The sequence below is a fragment of the Saccostrea echinata genome, unplaced genomic scaffold, assembly GCF_033153115.1.
Source record: "Saccostrea echinata isolate AGI-Se365-2 ecotype Australia unplaced genomic scaffold, CSIRO_AGI_Sech_v1 ptg000056l, whole genome shotgun sequence".
Classification (NCBI taxonomy): domain Eukaryota; kingdom Metazoa; phylum Mollusca; class Bivalvia; order Ostreida; family Ostreidae; genus Saccostrea; species Saccostrea echinata.
The window spans coordinates 15,045,001-15,065,302 of record NW_026889805.1 but is presented as its reverse complement, the minus strand read 5'-3'; the positions used below and the strand labels follow the sequence as shown (position 1 = coordinate 15,065,302).

The window sequence follows — 20,302 nt, the reverse complement described above, 5'->3', positions numbered from 1 at the left end:
GACCCCCATGTTGATGTTCGCTTAAGACAATATAAATAATTTAATTTGTCTGTTTTACAAGCATTTTCTGTACTTATATTCATTCAAAACAGTAGTAGTAGATAAAAAATACTTTATCTGCAGAGAAAACTAAAAATATTTTAGACAGAAAGGAAAAACACAGGCATTATTCTCATTGATTTAAGCGAGTGATGCGGTTAACCTTTGACCTAGAGAAATACGTCACTTTCTTCAGCTGCATCGGACTGATTGATAAAAAAGAATGGCTGGACCACAGGCAAATGATGCCCGATTGTCTTTGGAAATTCGTACAAAATCTGTGGAGCAAACACTTATTCCATTAGTAACACAGGTAGATATGCGTACGCTTAAAATCTGACCTTTTGACCAGTGACAATTTGATTTATGGACAGATCGTATTGTCCACAAGATACTGAAAACCATTTTACCTTTACAAGGTTTCCATTAGTTTATTTTTTTTTTTAGCCAAATCGTAGACTAAGTTAATTGTGTTATTATGTACCTAAAAAAAGAACTAAATTGAAAGTGCTACCAGATGTTTCTTTGGGAGATGCCCGTTGATTGTGCCTTGGCCTTTGTTTTGTGAAGAGAAGTTTGCTTGCAGATAATTTAATTAAAAGCATGCACAGATTTGTGGTTGATTCACAAATAGTGATTCTAAATGGTGTAAACAGCTTTATCTGAGCTTTATTTTAAACTTCAATGACTATAGGTGACATTTTGTAAAATTTTTATTTTTTTGAATTACCTGTGATATTTAGTAATCATAACTCAACTTGTGTGAGTTCTGTATCTGTTGGAACGACTTTACCAGTCCCCAGAAAACCACGCTAAAATATTATAGTGTCATTGTAGGTGACTTCAATATTTATGAGATTGAGTGAGCGATCAAAGAAAATTAAAAGTACAAGTTTTTTGGCCCCAAAATCAAATTCTATGGTTAAAGGTTTAGTTTTACACTTCCTTTTTAAATGAAGTTTTAACTTCTCTGAAAAAAATTAGATAAATATTGTTTATTCATTGAAAAATCAACAAAAAATAATTGTAAACGAAGCACATGCGGCGCATGCTTATAGTGACGTTTCTTTCGTACTTAGCGATATTTTCATGTAACCAAACCAATGAGATGCTGTTGAAGCTGAATTTAGATCTTGCAAAAAAATACAGATGCAACTGAATTTCTTAATTAATCTGAAAGAACTAGACCCTAACCCTAATCTCTTGGATGGTTAATGAGGACTATAACCCAAATCTTATGGGCGGATGCTAGACCAACCCTAAGCAGTCAAATAATGTGTGAGAACTAGGCCTAACCCTGATCTCTCGGATGGATGCAAGACTAACCCTATTCAGTCAAATACTTGTGCAAAACTAACCCTAATCTCTCAGGTGAGTGCAAGACTAACCCTAACCAGTTGAGTAATGTGCAAGACTAACCCTTATCATTTAAGTGGCATAAATCTTATGTCATAGTGCAATGAGTGCACTGATCTGGGGACTGGTAAAGTAAAGTCTACCCTATCTATTTAATATGGACTCTTTGTATGACTTGAAATTAACACACCTTATCATCGTAACCATTATGATGATGAACCTGGTTTGAAAATATGCATATAGCAAGTACAAGAACTAACCTGATAAAGCTGGCATAATTATTAGAGAATAGACTAATGAATTGCTAATGCTACTGTTTGTGAAATAAATGAGGGTAAACAATATATATGTTAGGTGAAATTTTGCAGTTTTGTTCATCAACTTTGCCAATTCACCTTTATTGTTTATTGTATTATTGTTCATATCTTATTTATAAAGGTTGTCGAAAAATTCTATTGCATAATATTGGCCGCAATAAAAGATGCACAATAAGATTTTACAATTTTAATTTTTTACCCATGACAAAAATTAAGAATGATTTCAAATTTAGTTTGTTGTTTGGACATACAGGTAGTAGCAAAAAACTTTTTTCTAATGAGGTACCATGTCATTTACCATAGATGTGCGACAATTTTTCTCAGCACATACAGTGCTTTTATAGTTGAACAAAGTCACATGCTGATAAAGGATGAAAACAATTGTCATTCTTCAGATGCTGCATTTGATTTATATTTTCCATGTGAATGATAAAGTTAAAGCTGTTGAAGGTCATTTCCCAAGAAAAGATGTCTTATATGTGCAAAGATCTTTCTCTCAAGGCATTTAATAAATGATAGATACTGTGCTTCAGATGATGCACAAATTTGGAACAATAAAAATCTTAGTATAAATCTTACATTGACCAAGCTTGCCTAGATATTGTTACAGTTGAACTTTGGTATCTTGAACACGGATATCTCGAATACCATTGATATGTCGAATTGATTGGGAAGTCCTAACCACATATTTCTTAAGTATTTTACCCCAGATATCTCAAACCCTCAGATATCTCGAAGTTTTTTCTTGGTTCCTTTGAGTTTGAGATAACGAGGTTTGACTGTATATTAGTTATGATGCTTTGGATACTTTATTTCCACATTAAAATTTAAAAATTTTTTGATGATAACATTCTAAGTAATATCAAACTTGACAATTATTAAACTCATATAGATGTTGCATTGGAGAATACCGTACATAAACCTGGGCTCTCAATTCATAGACTAAAGCTAATTGGCGTGTTTGACTTAAATTGAATTTGAATCTATACTATACATGTATATGCAATGTTTCACTGTAAAATGGCTTCAAAAAAGATATTTTTTAATTGACCCCACCATAGAGTCAAACAGCAGAATATTAATATTATAGCTATCATTCCTGACAGTTGCTTCTAGTTACTTGATGTGCCAGTAGTTTATAAATGATTGTTAGAACCATCATGAAGGCCTCTTTGTCAAATTTCAATTCTACAGATAATTGCATGGGTCACATTTTAAATCAAGCTGTAATGCATTATTATGATTTACAGATGAGCATAATCTATGCACATCTTCGATCATATTTGAACATATCTTTAATTAATGGGAAGTGTATAGTTCTCAGTGGTTTGTTAGATATATTGTTGAATGAAAATTTAATGATTTCTCATGAAAACTCCAATGTAGCATGGTTTTGCCAATATGTTTTAAGGTGAGATGCAGTTAAGTATTGATAATGTAAACATGCATGAGAGAGTTGTGCAGCTTAATCCGACTGATGTACTGGAAACTGCAGACTGGAATCAAACATTAGAGATAATCTGGCTTGTTGATATAACAGCCATGAACAGAATGTGTAAATCATCAGGAAGACAGCAGACAAGATTCATATGTTAACCAGGAATAGGCATTTGTTAAAAAAAATTGTAAGCATTTTGCAGAAGTCCAGTGAAAACTCTGAAAATGAATAAGGTTATGGAGCAACAGTGTTCCTGATATCCCTGTTGAAATCCTATAAGCTTTTTAATTATATACCAGTGTATTATTATCTTCTTTAGGATCTCTATTTTTTCTTGGATGGTACAATTACAAATGGCCTACAGAGTGGAGCTTTGTTTTGCTTTTGAATTAAAATGGACAAAACATAACATTCAAGTACATGTATATAGACATATATGTCTTAAGTTAAAAAAAAAAGGACACTGTAAAAATGTTTGGAGAGTAGGTTGTGTTGAGGACTTTTCCTGGCTTACCATATTTTCTTGGTTGTGAAGATTGCAAAGTTTTTTTTTTATGCCCCACCATGAATATGGGCATATAGTGTTTTCCTGTCTTCTGTCCTTCCATCTAGCTGTCCTTCCACCCTTCCATTCTTTTGTCCTTCTGTCTGTCCTTCCATCACACTTTTGCATTTAGCTCAGTTTCAAAGAAACTATTCAAGAAATTTTTATCAATCTTCATATGAAGATACATATTGATGAGAGCTAAATTAGTGTTATGCTCAGTTTCAAAGTAATTATTCAAGATGTTTTTATCAAACTTCATATGCTGATTCATATTGATGAGAGCTATTCAACTGCATCAACATGTTTTGACCTTGACCTTCCCTTTGCCCTTGACCCAATTTTCTAAAATTAGTTTAATACTCAGTTTCAAAGAAACTATTCAAGATATTTTCATCAAACTTTATATGCTGATACATACTGATGAGAACTATTCAACTTCATCAACATTTTTTTTTACCTTGACCTTTCTTTTGACCTTGACTTCAAATTTGTGTTTAGCTAAATTTCAAAGAAACTATTCAAGATATTTTTATCCATCTTTATATGTTTTACATTTTGATGACAGCTATTCAGTTGCATTAATTTTTTTTTTTTGACCTCCAACCTTTCCTTTGACCTTGACTTCACTCTTCTCAAATTTGTATGTAGTTCAATTTCAAAGAAATTATTCAAAATATTTTTTATGTAAGCTTATGCACTGATACCTAATATTTGATGAGAATGTACCAACTGTGACCAATTTTTTCTTTGACCTTCCCAGTGAACTTTGACTGTACTATTTATAGTGTATAAAACTCAGTTTAAATGAAACTATTCAAGATATTTTCATCAAACTTCATACATTAATACAAATTTTTATGTTGCATTACTAATGAACCCTGGACAGGGCATTGATGTCCTATGGACATATTTCTCATGCTGCACAAATTGATTACAAGAATTATGATATAGTGAGTATTTCATAAAGGCCTATATGACTGTAAAAAGAAACATAAATGGGCATGTGTGCACATTTAAGCTAAGCTTCAACCAAAGTAATGAGTGAAACTATATAATTATGATATTTGGTACAGTTGCTCCATATATAAAAATAACTCTGTCATATGTATATATATGGTTCTCTTCATTAGATTACAACCTTGGTAAACCACAAAGAGAGACCTCGAGTGACAGAGAAAACCACACAGGCCCTGGTTAGGGTCGGTCAAGCGGTGTGTTTGGCGGTGGAGCGGTTTGTGTCTGTAGGACAGACCATTGCTGATGAGAACCCTGAGATCAGTACAGACATGTGTCAGGCTTGTGTGGAAGCCAGAAATGCAGGTAGGAAGGTCATCCCTAACATAATGCCATCAATAACTGGAGCAACCAAAAAAAATCTCTCAAAATGTTTGATTCATTTAGGTTTAACATTGTTTACAATATTTGTTAAAGCTTTGGTTTTAAACAGGTTTTATTTTGAAAACAATAATCATGTTTTTACACAGAAATGTGTATGAGTAGATATATAATGTATATAAGATATATAATGTAAGTTAAGATATTTAATGTAAATTAGATTAACATAGTAAATTAGATATGGTTTAATTCATTGTACAGGATTAAATTGACTTCTATGCATTGGTGCCAAATGTACTGTAAAAGGTATGTTTAAAAAAAACAACAGTAAAAGCTTTACATATCCTTCATTTGACACAGAAAAAGGTTCACATAATATGTAGCTTTCAAAAAGCAGTGGATAAAAACCTAGTAAATTGTATTGTGCTGTCTTAACACTGGGAGGCACAGCAGTGATCTTCATCTACATGTATCGCTCGCACACACCATTGGTTCCTCTGATACTAATACAGGCTTCAATTCTCAGTTTTAGTCCTCAGCTAGGGGATTAGTAACTAATTGTTTAACTCAGGTAGCTGTTGATTTGGTGTTTGGGAAATCTCACTTGACCTGCCTAAATATACTTTGCAGTATGACTGGGAATTTGAATCAACCACATGCAACAACTTCATTGGTGATGTTTTATTGCTGTTCCACAATAAAAATGAATGAAGAATAAGACTTAAGAATACTCAACATTTCTTTTATTCTACAGGAGCCAGCATTCAGCAGCTGACAGCGGGTGATTCAGCCTCACACAGGAATGGTAAACACATTGCTGAGAAGACAGCTATGGTCAGGGCGGCCCGGCAGTTGTTATCAGCTGTTACCAAAGTCTTACTTCTAGCTGACAAAGTCATTGTTAAACAATTACTTATATCCAAAGACAAGGTAAAGTATGACTGACCAAATGATAAACATGCATCTGAATATATTTAAACATGCATGTGGTGATCAGCTGAGTTTTGTCTAACTTGGAGGTGTATTCATTGATCTTCTTACTTTTGTTACAGGTGTCCAATACACTAAATGAACTGTACTCTGTAACAACATTTACAGATTTTGTAAACATTTTCTCTCAGTTTGGAAATGAGATGGTAGAACTAGCTCATCTAACTGGAGACAGACAGAATGTAAGAACCAGCACAGTAAAAGGGGAATAACTCTTACAGGCATAATGTATTCAGTCTATACAGTTCTAGCTACAATAATGTATTATAAACATACATGAATTTAGTGTGTAGAATTCTATATACTTGTTAGATATTGCGGATGTAAGAGAACATAGATGTGTAAGTAAGACTGTATTCCTCAAATCTGCAGGTGATTGTTCCAGATCTGCATATACATGTATAGATCATGAATATTATCAAAAAGGTTTATCTTGAAAAGGATTTAAATCCATGATGCATGTCAAATCCAGCACTGACAGTCATAGAGCAAATGTTAACTGCATTTTAGGTTTCATGATAAATGTATTGTATAATATGTAAAGGTATTGTAAGAAATACTGATTCACTAGTTAGATTAAAAACATCAATCAACTTATAGGATTTAAAAAGTGAGAAACACAGAGCTCAGATGGGGGCAGCAAGGGCAGTGCTAGAGAAATCCACCATGATGCTACTACCATCCTGTAAGGTAGGTTTATCTAAAAGAGGGAAAGATGATAGATACATTTCGTTGATTCAGCAGGTACTGGTACTTAAATGAAAGTATGCAACCAATAAAATCCAGATAAGTTTTAATTTTTGCATGTATTGTAGGTGTGTTTAAGGCATCCAGATTGTGAGACAGCCAAAGAAAACAGAGAGGGTGTGTTCAAACTAATGAAGGGTGCACTAAGTATGATCCGTCACATTGTCACAGATGAGGGAGGGAACCAGGCCAATGGAAATGTATCACCAGAACTTAATGGTGATTCAGGAATAGGATTGGACAATTACTTCTCTGCTTGTAAAGCTTTCAAGGAGTTTGAGGTTATTATAATCTGGAAAGCAGCTTACTTTGAAATTCCATACATATATTACATGTATTGGTAATACTGTGTACTGTTCTACAAAAGTTAACCTTCACAGTCACCATGCTGTTTAAATTTACACACAACCCATACTGATATTCAAGTAGCAGAAATATGTACCCAGTAACTTTTTTTTAGCTTTACTGAGCAAGATCAAGTGAACATTTCTTTATAAAGTTAGTTGCTGGTTTTCTGACATTACTTTCTTTTGATACCAGGATCACGTTGAAATGACCCGTGTGACGGGGGTTACCTCCAGTTGTAAGGAGAAGTTGAATGGTGCCTTTGACTCCCTGGTGGAGACGATACAGGATTTTACAGACTCAGCCTATACCTCTCACCAACACAGGGAATCCATCATACAAATGTGTGACAGACTTAAGTCAGAACTCAGTGCTTTACTCAGAACTTGTAAGGTATGCAGAATTCAATCTAATTAAAATTAGATGTTCCGAATCCGCTACCGCTTCTCAAACATCTAACAACATCCCATTAGGGGTCACGTCAGAGCGACCTTTTGGTTATGAATAAACATGAAAATGTTGGTCAATCAGATTCAACCTTCTGTATACGATTCTAAAATTAGTTCCACAGCTACATCTTTACATTATTGATGCTCAGTAGACTGTCTTATGTTAAATTAAAGTAATTTTGGTATAAATTGAATGTATAGTCCACCAATCTGGCATTCTTCCCTGAATAATGCAAACGAAAATGCACAAACTACTATATGTCCCGCACGTCACATTCATATATAGCACGATCTTTACCATGCATATTTTGTTTACTACGAAACCCCTCGGGCGTTTAGATTTGGCAGTAAAAAAAGAAATGCATCCGAACTATAAGCCAAGATTTCGGAGACGGCGATTTCATTGGGTAATCAAAAGGTCGCTCTGACATGACCCCTAATGGGATGTTGTTAGATGTTTGAGAAGCAGTAGCGGATTCGGAACATCTAATTTTAATTAGATTGTGCAGAATTAGTACCACACTGAATAGATATGCTCTCTAAGTTGGATATCTATCATAGTATTTTTATTGCAACATTCCTCATAAATGTTCAGTTTAAGTATTAAAGGTTTGACTGCCCACATTACAGTTTGTTAAATCATTATGAAGTACATGAATTTACACTTAGTAGAATTTTATATTTTCCTTGTATGTTGCAGTTGCACACTTATTTATACCTGCAGTTGTTGCCTTGAAAGTTGAAATGAATTTAGAGACTGTAGTAATAACATTTGTTGTAGAACCAAAGAAATTCCCCAAATCCTAGTCCTGAAATGGAGACGGCCATACTTAGGACTCTGACCGCAGCCAAATCACTCAACAAACAGGTAAAAATAAATTAGATATAAAAAAGGAATGGACACTACGAAATGTCTTTATGATGGTATTTCATGTTTGGGAATTGTTAAATGACACCTTTATTATGACTCTGTAGCTCCAAGACACTGCCACAGACCAGGCTTCAGAGTTGTTTAAAGCTAATGAAGACCATGAGATTCTGAAACATTTAAAGGCAGCGGGAAATAGTGGGGACCAGCAAAGGGTGACAGAGATGACAGTGAAGTTTGAGGAGCACATGCAACAGCTGGAGGAGGTAGCATACCTTTATATTAGCTAAAAGGAACATATACTGCCATGTGAAAAAAAAAATCAAATATCTCATGAAAGGGGGTTATTTACATGTATTTTCTGTTCTTGCATAAGGTATGGTTCACCTAGTCATGCTTTTGTATGATGATTTAATTGTGTTTTTCATGGTAACATTCTGTACTTATAATTATTATCTTATTTAACAGGTCTGCAAATTATTTCGTCATATAGCTACAAATGAACAACTTGTTATTGCTGCAGAACACAATGAGTTTGTTTTGAAGAACTTAGGACCACTTGTAAGTCACTTTTATCCCCTTTTGTAAGTGTTACTTAGAAAAGTTAAATAGAAGTAGTACAAATTTGATTTTTTGTCAGTCAACAACCACAAAAAAGAAATGTAACAGTCAAACCTTGTTATCTTGAACTCGATGGGACCAAGAAAAAACTTTGAGATATCCAAGGATTTGAGACATTGAGGGTAAAATACTTAAATAATAAGTGGTTTGGACTTTCAAATCACTTTGACATATCCATGGTATTCGAAATGTCTGTGTTTGAGATAACAAAGTTCAACTGTAATTGTTGATTTCAGACTCTCCTAGCTGCCCAGGCTTTGTCCATGTATCCTAACAGTAAGATAGCACAGGAAAATCTGGATATGTTTGCCGAGTCATGGGAGACGCAGATCAATGACCTGTCAATCATGGTCAAGGAGATCAATGATGTGTGTCAGGGAAGGGGAGATAAACCAGTGTACATGTCACTCCCAAGACCTGGGGTAAGTTTTGTTCTATTTTTAAAAAAACTCATTATTGTGGAGCTGATTGTATTTTCATTAACAAAAGTAATTGAGCTTTATATCTTTGCAGTGAATATTATTATTGTTTGTAGATTTGATAGGATTTACAGATATGACACCTTTAATGCAAAGTTTAAATTTATCACTGTTGAAAAGTTATTATGATTTTGTAAGAGTTGAATGCAAGGAAGATAACTTGGTCATTTTTGTTTTGTTTCATCTGATGAAAAGTTAAGTCCCATAATGCAGTTATGAAATCATCAGTGCAATAGTTTAGGGGGAAAATCAATTGAAAAGAAAATGATATACAATGTTCAGAAAAATATATCTGTCAGATTTTGTAATGATAAATAATTAAACTTCAAATTTGATTTTACTGGCATATATGATGAAGTGAAATATTGAGTAAATACCTTCAGGTCTTGTGTATAATGTTCAAATTTAAACAAATATTGAGTTATATAATGAGATGAGCAATACACCTCTTTCTTTTTGGCTTCCTGGATACCAGATTTGTCCACCTCTTCCTCTTGTGAGTTCTCTATGTTTATAAATGTCTGTGTCAATTCTCCTCTGTCCAGATGTTTTATACATGTTCTACACATTACACAGTCAGCTGTAACTACTGTGTTTAATACCTGTAGTACATTACACAATCACCTGTAATTTGGACGCATATTTTCTCACCATTATAGTTAGTTTCTTATGTTTAAATCTACTGAACTATGCAAAAGCATTTATAAGCAGTGCACAACTGAGTCAGTAACTTTCGCTCAATAATGTTTATAGGAAGCTCTCTTTTGTCTCAATTGTCTCTGTTTTGATTTAATTCAAACTTTTTTTGTGATTTCTAGTTTTTCATTTTATGTTGTATTTCCTTTCTTTGTCATTTGCATCATTGGCCCAAGCACAGCAACCTCCATGTTCTTACAGAACATTTCTGATTGATTTAAAGACATCTTGTATGTGCATGGCTGGCATGGCTTATGAAGCTAAACCAAGTAAAACTCCGTGACCTTGGTGTAATTTAATGTCACCATGATCTAGGCTTAGTAAAGCTACATCACTCAGGAAACTTAATTCATGTAAGGATGATAACTTCTGCTGTGATAATATTCTGGCAATGCATGTAGATTTACTATATACTTGCTGTATATATATTGATATTATGTTCGATGAGTTTTCTTTAACTCTGTGCATTCAAGATTCAATACATTACCCAATATTTAATATTGTTTTCAGAATTCTAAATTAAAGTAGAAATCAAACACTTTACTTGGAAAAAGTTAAAATAATCTTATGTAGGATGGGAACTAGTTGCATTAAAAACTAATAAAATGATATCCTTTTTTTAGCTCACCTCAACGAAGTTGAGGGAGCTTATGTAATACCGTCGGTGTTGGATCGGCGTCGGTGTCGGCGTCCCTGGTTAAGGTTTTTGGAGCAGTTTTCTTTTCAAGTACTTCTATGGCCTATATTAATCAGAGATGCATGGAGGATGCTTCTAGTGTGTCTCATTGTACCAGTCAAGGTTTCAGATGCTGCAATTTCAGCTAAAGAATGACCAGGTTAATGTTTTTGGAGCAGGTCTCATTTCCAAGTAACTGTAAGCCCTATATTGACCAAACTTGCATGGATGATACATCTAAGGATGCACACTACTGAACTTGCTTCGGATGCTGGATCTGACCTACATTTGCTGGATCTGACCTACATTTTCCAGATGAGTGACTAGGTTAAGGTTTTTGGAGTAGATCTCATTTCCAAGTAACTAAAAGCCCTATATTGATCAAACTTGCATGGATGATACATTTCAGGATGCACACTACTGGACATGCTTCGGATGCTGAATCTGACCTATATTTTCTGGATGAGTGACCAGGTTAAAGTTTTTGGAGCAGATGTCATTTCCAAGTATCTATAAACCCTATATTGACCAAACTTGCATGGATGATACATCTAAGGATGTACACTACTGGACTTGCTTCGGTTGCTGGATCTGACCTATATTTTCTGGATGAGTAGCCAGGTTAAAGTTTTTGGAGCAGATCTCATTTCCAAGTAACTATAAGCCCTATATTGACTAAACTTGCATGCATGATACATCTAAGGATGCACACTACGAGACTTGCTTCGGATGCTGGATCTGACCTATGTTTTCCGGATGAGTGACCAGGTTAAAGTTTTTGGAGCAGATCTCATTTCCAAGTAACTATAAACTCTATATTGACCAAACTTGCATGGATGATATATCTAAGGATTCACACTACGAGACTTGCTTCGAATGCTGGATCTGACCTATGTTTTCCGGATGAGTAACCAGGTTAAAGTTTTTGGAGCAGATCTCATTTCCAAGTAACTATAAGGCCTATCTGAACCAAACTTGCATGGATGATGCATCAAGGGACGAATAATCTCAAAACTTGCTTCAGATGCTGGATTTGACTTACATTTTCTGGATGAGTGACTAGTTTTAAGTTTTCAGATAAGTCTATTCCCAAGTAACTGCAAGCTCTATCAGACCAAAATTGCATAAATGTTGCATCTAGGGATGCACACTCCTAGATTATTAGTTTAGTGTGGGACTTTGCCTTACTTAAAGACAACATTCGTTGAGGTGAGCTCTGTAATCTCTGATTACCTATGTTTAATTTCTCTCCTTATCTTTCATTAAACATTTAGTACAATTTGTCAAACCTTCAGGCAGGTTATAGCCACCCCTAGACTATCTACTGTATTTATGTACATGCATATTGTATTTGTACCTGTAGCAGAAAAAAATACATTGTATTATATTGCTGTTCAAAGAGGGGAAATTTCCCAATTCATATTTTGTTCAGATGCAGTCTATCAGAATTTCAAATATTTTCATTCAAAAGGATCTATTTCTTCATACTGACTATTTAGTATGCAAATTTCCTAATAGAACTTTAAATAAAACTAAATCCTGAAAATAACATTTAAATCTATCAATTTTAATATATTCTATCGAAAAGTCTGATTGTAAGCCATCATATGTCTTATTTTTGGTGGTATTATTATTAAGAAAATCTTTTAAGGTAGTTAAATACTGTCAAACCTCGTTATCTCGAACTTGATGGGACCGCAAAAAAACTTCGAGATATTTGAGGATTCGAGATATCGAGGGTAAAATACTTAAAGAATAAGCAGTTGGGACTTCCAGATCACTTTGACATATCCATGGTATTTGAGATATCAGTGTTCCAGATACCAAAGTTCAACTGTAAATGGTAATGTAAAAGTAGAATCAGTACAAGTGTTATGGTGTGACTATTTTGTAATAAATCCAGAGCATTGAATGTACTCCTATACAGAAAATACAGGTACCTGACGTACTTTCTATTATATTTCAATATGGGGGCCATTAAAGTTTTCCATGTGCCACAAGCATGCATGACAAACTGAAACTTTCAATTACAATGAAAATTTTCAACAATAGACACTGATTGCCATTAAAGAATATACCCTGGAATAATTGATTTGATGGATCAAAACTGTCAACAAATGTTTAATGAAAAACTCCAAGCCTTAGGCTAATGAGTACATTTTTATAATACAATCATGAACAAATACTTGTTACTCTAATTTCAAAGCTAAATCAATATATGTTGTACCAGTTATGATTAAAGAGGTCAAGAATAGTACAGCTTTTGAATGTTTTGTTCTGATTTCTGCAGCATGCAAAAGAGTCTTCACTTAAGGACGTTCGATCCTGAGCTTTTGAGCAGATTTTGGTCTGGAGCTTTATTTCTAAAATTCTGCATTATTTTTAAGTTCTAACATTAAATCTGGATTCTACAATGCAAATTATACTATATCCAATGAAAAAACGCGATTATATTCCATTCAAATAGGATTAAGCCAGGAACTATATTTTGTGGCGGAAGATTTTTTAGAAGAAAATGATCATTTTTTCCCTTTTGAAATATATACAGTACTGTTAAGTTTAGATTCCTATTTTTCCATGCTGGTTGCACACAGAGCTATTTTGTGCATTGAAATGTTTAATGCTGGTTCTAAAATATTAATTAAATCAGTTTTTGTGAATTCTATCATCATATTGTGACAAATATAGAAAATATATTCTGAAACTCCAGGAAAAAATTGAGCCAATTTTATCACAAAATTAACAGTTTTTTAGTAATATCTAAAAAATAACATCATAGACCTCCACTTTTGATTTTCTTTTCTGAATATATAAGATAACTCTGATCAATTTACTTAAATTCAGCAAAAGTTTAAGACTTTAAAATATTTTTCTTGCTTGTTAAATTTTTAATGCCCGAAAAATGACATTTTGTAAGTGCAGAAAGGTCAAATAATTGATTATGCGAAGCAATTTGAAAATTTTTCTTTGTCACAATTTTAATGTGTCTTTTTTAAGAGAGAATAATACAATACTTTGTCCCATGATTTATTTGGATAAAAAATATTGGAGGGAAAACGTCGAAGATGTTATTTTTGATTAAGACACAAATTCAGTGCAAAAAGGTCATTTTAAATGTACTGTAGCGCCAAAAGAAGCATATTGACCCCCATTTTTTGCTTTGATTTTTAATTAAGCTATGTGTGTACAAGCTAAAAATATACTTGACAAAAAAAGTTTAAGACTTTAAATATCAGGATCCAACGTCGTTAAACACATGGTAATCAACAGCTAGGGTCCAAAAATTTCAGCTACTAACCATACCTATACTTAAGCTTGAACTGATGGCTTGATTGATGTAGGGTAAAGTTAGACTCTCTCGTTTTTCAGTTTTATTGATTGATGGGAACTCTGGAATATGATATTGACTTTATTAATTCTATATCTCGGTAAGTGTGTGTTCATTAGGCAAATACATCATACCAATCTGGGCGGTAATTAGGGATTGTGATCTTGGCAGAATATAAGAGTAGTAGAGAGATCTTTAAAAAGTTACATATACTTTTTTTTCTCCTCAGATTTGTCAGCTACCTTCAAAATTTTTACAAATTTTAAATCTAAATGGAATGAAATCATTGATTGTATTTCACTAATTTCTTTATTTTTTGGGCAGAAACATGGTACTAACTCTCGTGGTGTGAGGCCTGTGAAGTTGGATGCTGAGGTAGGTTTTGTTATAGTAATTAATCACATTGATATATTTTACGCAAACTTTTTAATGCCTTTATAAACTTGCCTTTTTCTTTTTTTTTTTTTTTTTTTTTTTTTTTTTTTTTTAAGTTTATGTTTTTTTTTTATTTTTGAGAACTAGGTGCACTAATTAACAAAAGATGATATGGATTATCACTGAGTTTGAGAATTTTTAAAATTAATATCAGATGTGTAATGCTTCTAAATCATAGAGAGTGATTTTTGTTTAATAACATGAAAGTTTTTTATGTTACTTAACCAGTGCACAGCTATCATTCTAATTGATAGTGAAATAACTCAGAATTATACAGCTAAGCTTCAGTGATTGAGAAGAGTTTAAGAAATGTATATTGATTTCTTCCTGACGTTGTGGTGGGGATACCTTACTGCGAGAGTACTGATGAAAGTTTAGTGTGCTTTTGTGTTGTCTTGTAGAACTGTGTGCTATCTTAGAGTAATCACAATTTTTTGGAGAAATCAATAGTTTTTATTGTGCTAAATACATCTGACATCCTCCCAAAGACAAACAAATGGCAGTGTACAGCATGGTACAGTGGTGAAATGGATCTCAGTTTTAATGACAATCTCTCTCATGGGAGGATTAGAACAAGAACTCTTTAGTGGATAAAGTACATTGGAGATATACTTGATGATTTATATTCCTGAGAGTAGAAATTAACAATAATCAATTAGTACTTAAGTATTTTACAGAATTCTGTGTAAATTCAAAGAAAATATGCATTAAGAATTATGTGTTGATCTCCCTCTCTTTCAAATCAAAATTCTAAATGGTGGAATTGTAACTTTGATTTTTGATTTTTATACCCAAATCCAAAGGAGAGAGGGGTATACTGTTTTACCCTTGTGTGGCTCTCTGGCTGTCTGTGTTTCTGTCTGTCTGTAACAAATTTTCGTAGCAGTTTATCACACACTCTTAGCACACTCTTTATTTAGGCATGCAATATGTTGGGATTCATTTTTGTACGAATCTGATGTCAACGTCCTGTTCAACCATGCGTCTGTCCATACCAAATTTCTGTTCAAGTTTTCTGTGCAACAACTTAGGCAGATGCTTGAAATTTTAGCCCACTCTTTATTTTGGTTTGCTATATTTTGAGATTCATTTTTGTACGAATTCTATGTCAACTTCCTGTTCATCCCTGCGTCTGTCCATACTAAATTTCTTTTGCATTTCTCATCAACTACTTAGGCAGATGCTTAAAATTTTAGCACACTCTTTGTTCAGGCATGCCATATGGTGGTATTATGTGTGCATCTGTCTGTACCAAGTTTCCGTAATTCACATGAGAGTGTATACTGTACATGTACATAAATTGGCGCATTCAAAATTTAGCGCAGTCACTTGGTATGGAGTTGTTGGCGAAATCATAAATTAGAGCTATACATGTCTGTGCCGTATGTTGTATTTATAAAATTTTTAATGATTTCTTAGCGGTATTCATGAATTAGCGCATCATTTTCTGAGCCAAAGCCGCTAAAATATGAAGCTCGCTTTTTTAAGTACACATACAGTATTCACATCAGAGCGGGGGTATTACTTGTGACCATTGACTCACAGACTTCTTGTTCTGTCTGTTCATCCATTCTTTGATCTATGTATTTGTGTTTAAGTTCTTTATCAACAAATTTGTTTTATTTATCGTATCTATAGTGGGGATGTACAAGAGTACTGACAACATTGGGAGGAAAATAGCGGGAAGACATTTTATTTGACTTACAGATTTATTTGTTAGCACATGAAAAGTAACATAGTTCACAAAAATTTATGGAATTTTTAGAATTGTGTCATTAGATACTAATACAGATTTTATCAAGTTATACATAGAATATATCATTAATGATTCATGATAGCTTAATATCCACATACTCAGTGTATTTTAGATGCATTGATTAAGAATATCCTTTTCATGCTAACCAATAACTGTCATGGTCAAATTGCCTATTTCTCATAGTATATAAACTAGTTATGTCAAGTCTAGAATTCATTTACATGATCAAATCTGATGTATCACATTAAACAGAGTTATAAAATGTCAGCCATGGTAATATAGTGGGTGGGAAAATGATAGCTTCCTGGCTATTTGAATTTATATCTTCATTTATCTCCAAGCCTTTGAGGGGATAAAAGTATCAATACATTATATAGTGGGTTCAAAGTCAGAATTCAAGTTGTTTCATCCTTTTATTTGATTTTTAAAAGTTTGAATTATTACAGGTACACATTTATAATTTACATCTAGTACATGTACTTACAATCTCTCACCAGAGGGTTCACTTACACTCTGTTATTATCTAATGTACAAGAGTCTTTTTAAAATGGGTAAATGGTAAAGATTTACTTTTAAATTATTTCCAAAATGAACATAAAAATACTTTTCTTGTAACAACCTTATACTTTCCTTCATTTTGAAAATTTATACTGAATGCAGAGCTTTCAATAATTTTGAAGTGAAGTGGTGTCAATTTATCCATTTGAAGAGGCCGTTTTGGAATTATTTCCAATTATTTATTTTGCCAATTCTAAAATTTGAAGCAGCGAATTCCAGCCATTGTCTCCTCTTGTTGAAAATGCTGCAATGTATTATGTATGGAACAATTTTGCTTAATTCTCTATGCCTACTATACGTGTGCAGAGATTGCTTTGGAGACAATAACAGAAGTTTAAGTGAATTTAAGCTTGTTTAACTCATCCTCTGGTGAAATTGCCAATACCTACTGAGTCATTTTTCATTTACCTACCATATCATATCTCTTCTGTAAAAAAAAATAAATAAATAAATAAAAGAGCAAGATAGTTTAGAGGGACAAGGGTATAACTCCAGTAGAATATTTTTAGCTTACCTGAGCTAGAGGCTCAAATGATCTTTCTGATTGAAGGTGTCCAGCATCCATCTATCATCTGTAAACTTTTCACATTTTTGACTTCTTCTCCAGAACTATTGGGCCAATTTCAGCCAAACATATCATAAAATATCCTTGGGTAAAGGAATTCAAATTTCTTCAACTAAAGAGCCAAATTCTCTCTTAAGGGGAGATAATTAGGAATTCACGAAAATTTGGTGGCATCATTTAAAAAAATCACTTCTCTGACTGCTACCTATGTGTTTTTGAAATCATGTATCATTAAAAGTCAACCTTATGTTAGAAAAATATGGGATTATTAAAATGCCAATATGGTAAAACTTAATACTATTGTCAAAGGTACTGACTGCATGGGAATATCTTATCTGTAGTGCTGAATCAATTGATAAAGCTACCGAAAATTTTACAACTAGACATATCTAGATCTCATAGGGGCATGTGTACCTGAAAAATTGGTTATATAAGATCTAAAGATGAACCTTGGTTTGATTCCAAGTTACAAAAAAACAATTCATAAAAAAAATAATATATTAAAATAAAAAGCAGTAAAAAAAATTAGAAATGGAAACCAACTTAACAACACGCAAAAAGCTTGCAGCTGAAAATTATCGAAGATAAAATGAATGTACATAATGATTATTTTTCTTCAATTACGTGTTGATGATGAGCTCACTTTTGATCTGAATCTCACCTTTCTACTATTAATTCCTTTGGTAAAAGTGAGACTGAGCTTGTCTCAGTTTTATGTCCCCGGAGGCCGTAGACTGATTTACTTCAAGAAATTCCTATGTGTGACAGCATGTTTGACAGTGTGTATTTGTGAAAAAAAAATTATTGATATTTTACCTAACGGTATACTCCCTCGTAAATAGGCAATCAAAGAAGACTGTATCAATCATAAAATGTTTAATTAAAGCAACAAAATTATCTATTGTAAAACCTCTATGTATACTTGTTCATTGAAAGACAAAAGTTATAGGTGACTCTCTGATGGCTCAAACTTCAATTTCTTGAGGTTCTTGATCTCTCAAAATGAGTCTCTGGTCTCAATTTTTTCTCTAGCATGTATATACGTAACTAAGAATTTACTCTTGATTTCTTGAACTCTCAATCTTTCGAAACCCTTGATCTCTTGAAGTCAAATTGCAGTCCCATAAAACATATTCTATAGTTGTATGCAGAACATCTGAAGAAAACCTTTGGAGAATGTGTAAATACATGTCTTCATTTATCTCCAAGCCTTTGATTTCTTGAACTCTCAATCTTTTGAAACCCTTGGATAGGAAAGATATAAAAAATGGGTTGAGGGACTTTCTACCTGTCCTCTCCTCGTGAAAATTTTACCTGTCTCCTTCTCGTGAAAATTTTATTTTTTTAGACTATTGTATACCAATTTGGGGCAAATTGAAGATTCGTTCCGCAAAGAAGCAATGTTAATGTGATTAATTAAGACACTCACTTGTACACATTGAACTTGAAAAGAAAAAAATAAGTGTACTTGAACCAGTTTGCAAAATGAAAGTAATTAATAATTCCCGTTCTTTCCTTATGGTACAGTAATTATACAATTCATCGTTTTAGTTGATAATTATAGTTGATGTGATTGTACCAATTCTCAGTCATTCCAATGTAATTTAAATTTTCTCAAATAGCTGATCTTATTCAGAATAAAATGAAAGACAGAAAAAACTCTGCCTAGAAATTGAAATCATTTAATGGTTGTTAAAGGAGAGGAAGAGGAAAATTGATTAGGAATATAAATAAAGTCGGGATTATTTAAATCAGGCCATAATATCCAATAGGAATTCTAATCTACTGAGTGATCTGGACAGATAAATGTCAATTGGTGGAATTTATAAGAAAATACAGCAACAATATGTCAAGATCAATTAATGTTTCAGAGTCCTATATAAAAATAGAAGCTTACAAAGTAACACTCCAAATCAATAAATGAGACGTAGGGGGATAGTGAAGAAATTCTCTGAATAGGAGCAATTGTCAGGAATTTCTCTATCATTAAGGCCAGCACAATGTGTCGTAAGAAGTTAGTTTATGTAACTTAAATCCTTAAGAGGAATGTTTGGGATAAGTACAGAGTATATAAATATGTGAATGATACTGTATTGAAAATAGTTATTGGGCATTTTATGTAAGTATATTACATTTTGCTAAATAAAAAAATGCCAGTTTCAGAGCTGCAAATAATATATGGTAGACATTAAAGTTCATCTATTGAAATATGTGACATGCATTTATTTTTCCAATATTATACATGTATTTGTTAAAACATTATTATATTTCATTTTATAATATGAATTGCATCAGAAATATACATGTGTATCATGATTTATTTTGAAAAACAACTTTATGAACTTTTAAGTACAGGTCCACCTAGAATCAGGCAAAATCAAAATTCTGTTATAAGTCGAGGTTTGAAAATTGACTTGAAACTTCACATAGTTATGCATCAGGACTTTGTATGTATTACATATCATCAATGATTTGGTAATGTTTGGGCTTGTTTTAATTTAATAGTCAAGTAATCTGTTGAATAAAATATGAACATGACTGAGTAGTACATATGTGTACATTATGGTATGCATATTGAAAAGTTATGATAGAGTGATTGGTCAGCATATTAACTATTTAAAAAAAAAAGTAATACAAGATAACAATGGATGCATCTACTCAGGTTTATCAGTTGCTTGAAATAATTAAAACAGAGAAATTTTGGTTTGAAGTAAGACAGAAAATTGACTTGATACACAGAATTTCCATCCCAGTCAA

General features: G+C 32.9%; 1 protein-coding gene across 1 annotated transcript in view; it reads left to right on the top strand.

Annotated features, from left to right (window-relative positions):
- Positions 1-197: 197 nt before the first annotated feature.
- LOC133173777 (alpha-catulin-like) overlaps positions 198-20,302 on the top strand; it is a 23,581-nt gene continuing 3,476 nt past the window's right edge. The window contains exons 1-12 of the mRNA XM_061308812.1: positions 198-352; positions 4,828-5,017; positions 5,787-5,962; positions 6,085-6,204; positions 6,623-6,712; positions 6,838-7,050; positions 7,310-7,507; positions 8,345-8,431; positions 8,539-8,697; positions 8,900-8,992; positions 9,289-9,474; positions 14,556-14,606. Of these exons, the coding sequence (XP_061164796.1) occupies positions 263-352; positions 4,828-5,017; positions 5,787-5,962; positions 6,085-6,204; positions 6,623-6,712; positions 6,838-7,050; positions 7,310-7,507; positions 8,345-8,431; positions 8,539-8,697; positions 8,900-8,992; positions 9,289-9,474; positions 14,556-14,606 (1,653 nt within the window). The 5' untranslated portion in view covers positions 198-262. The remainder of the gene's footprint in view (positions 353-4,827; positions 5,018-5,786; positions 5,963-6,084; positions 6,205-6,622; positions 6,713-6,837; positions 7,051-7,309; positions 7,508-8,344; positions 8,432-8,538; positions 8,698-8,899; positions 8,993-9,288; positions 9,475-14,555; positions 14,607-20,302) is intronic.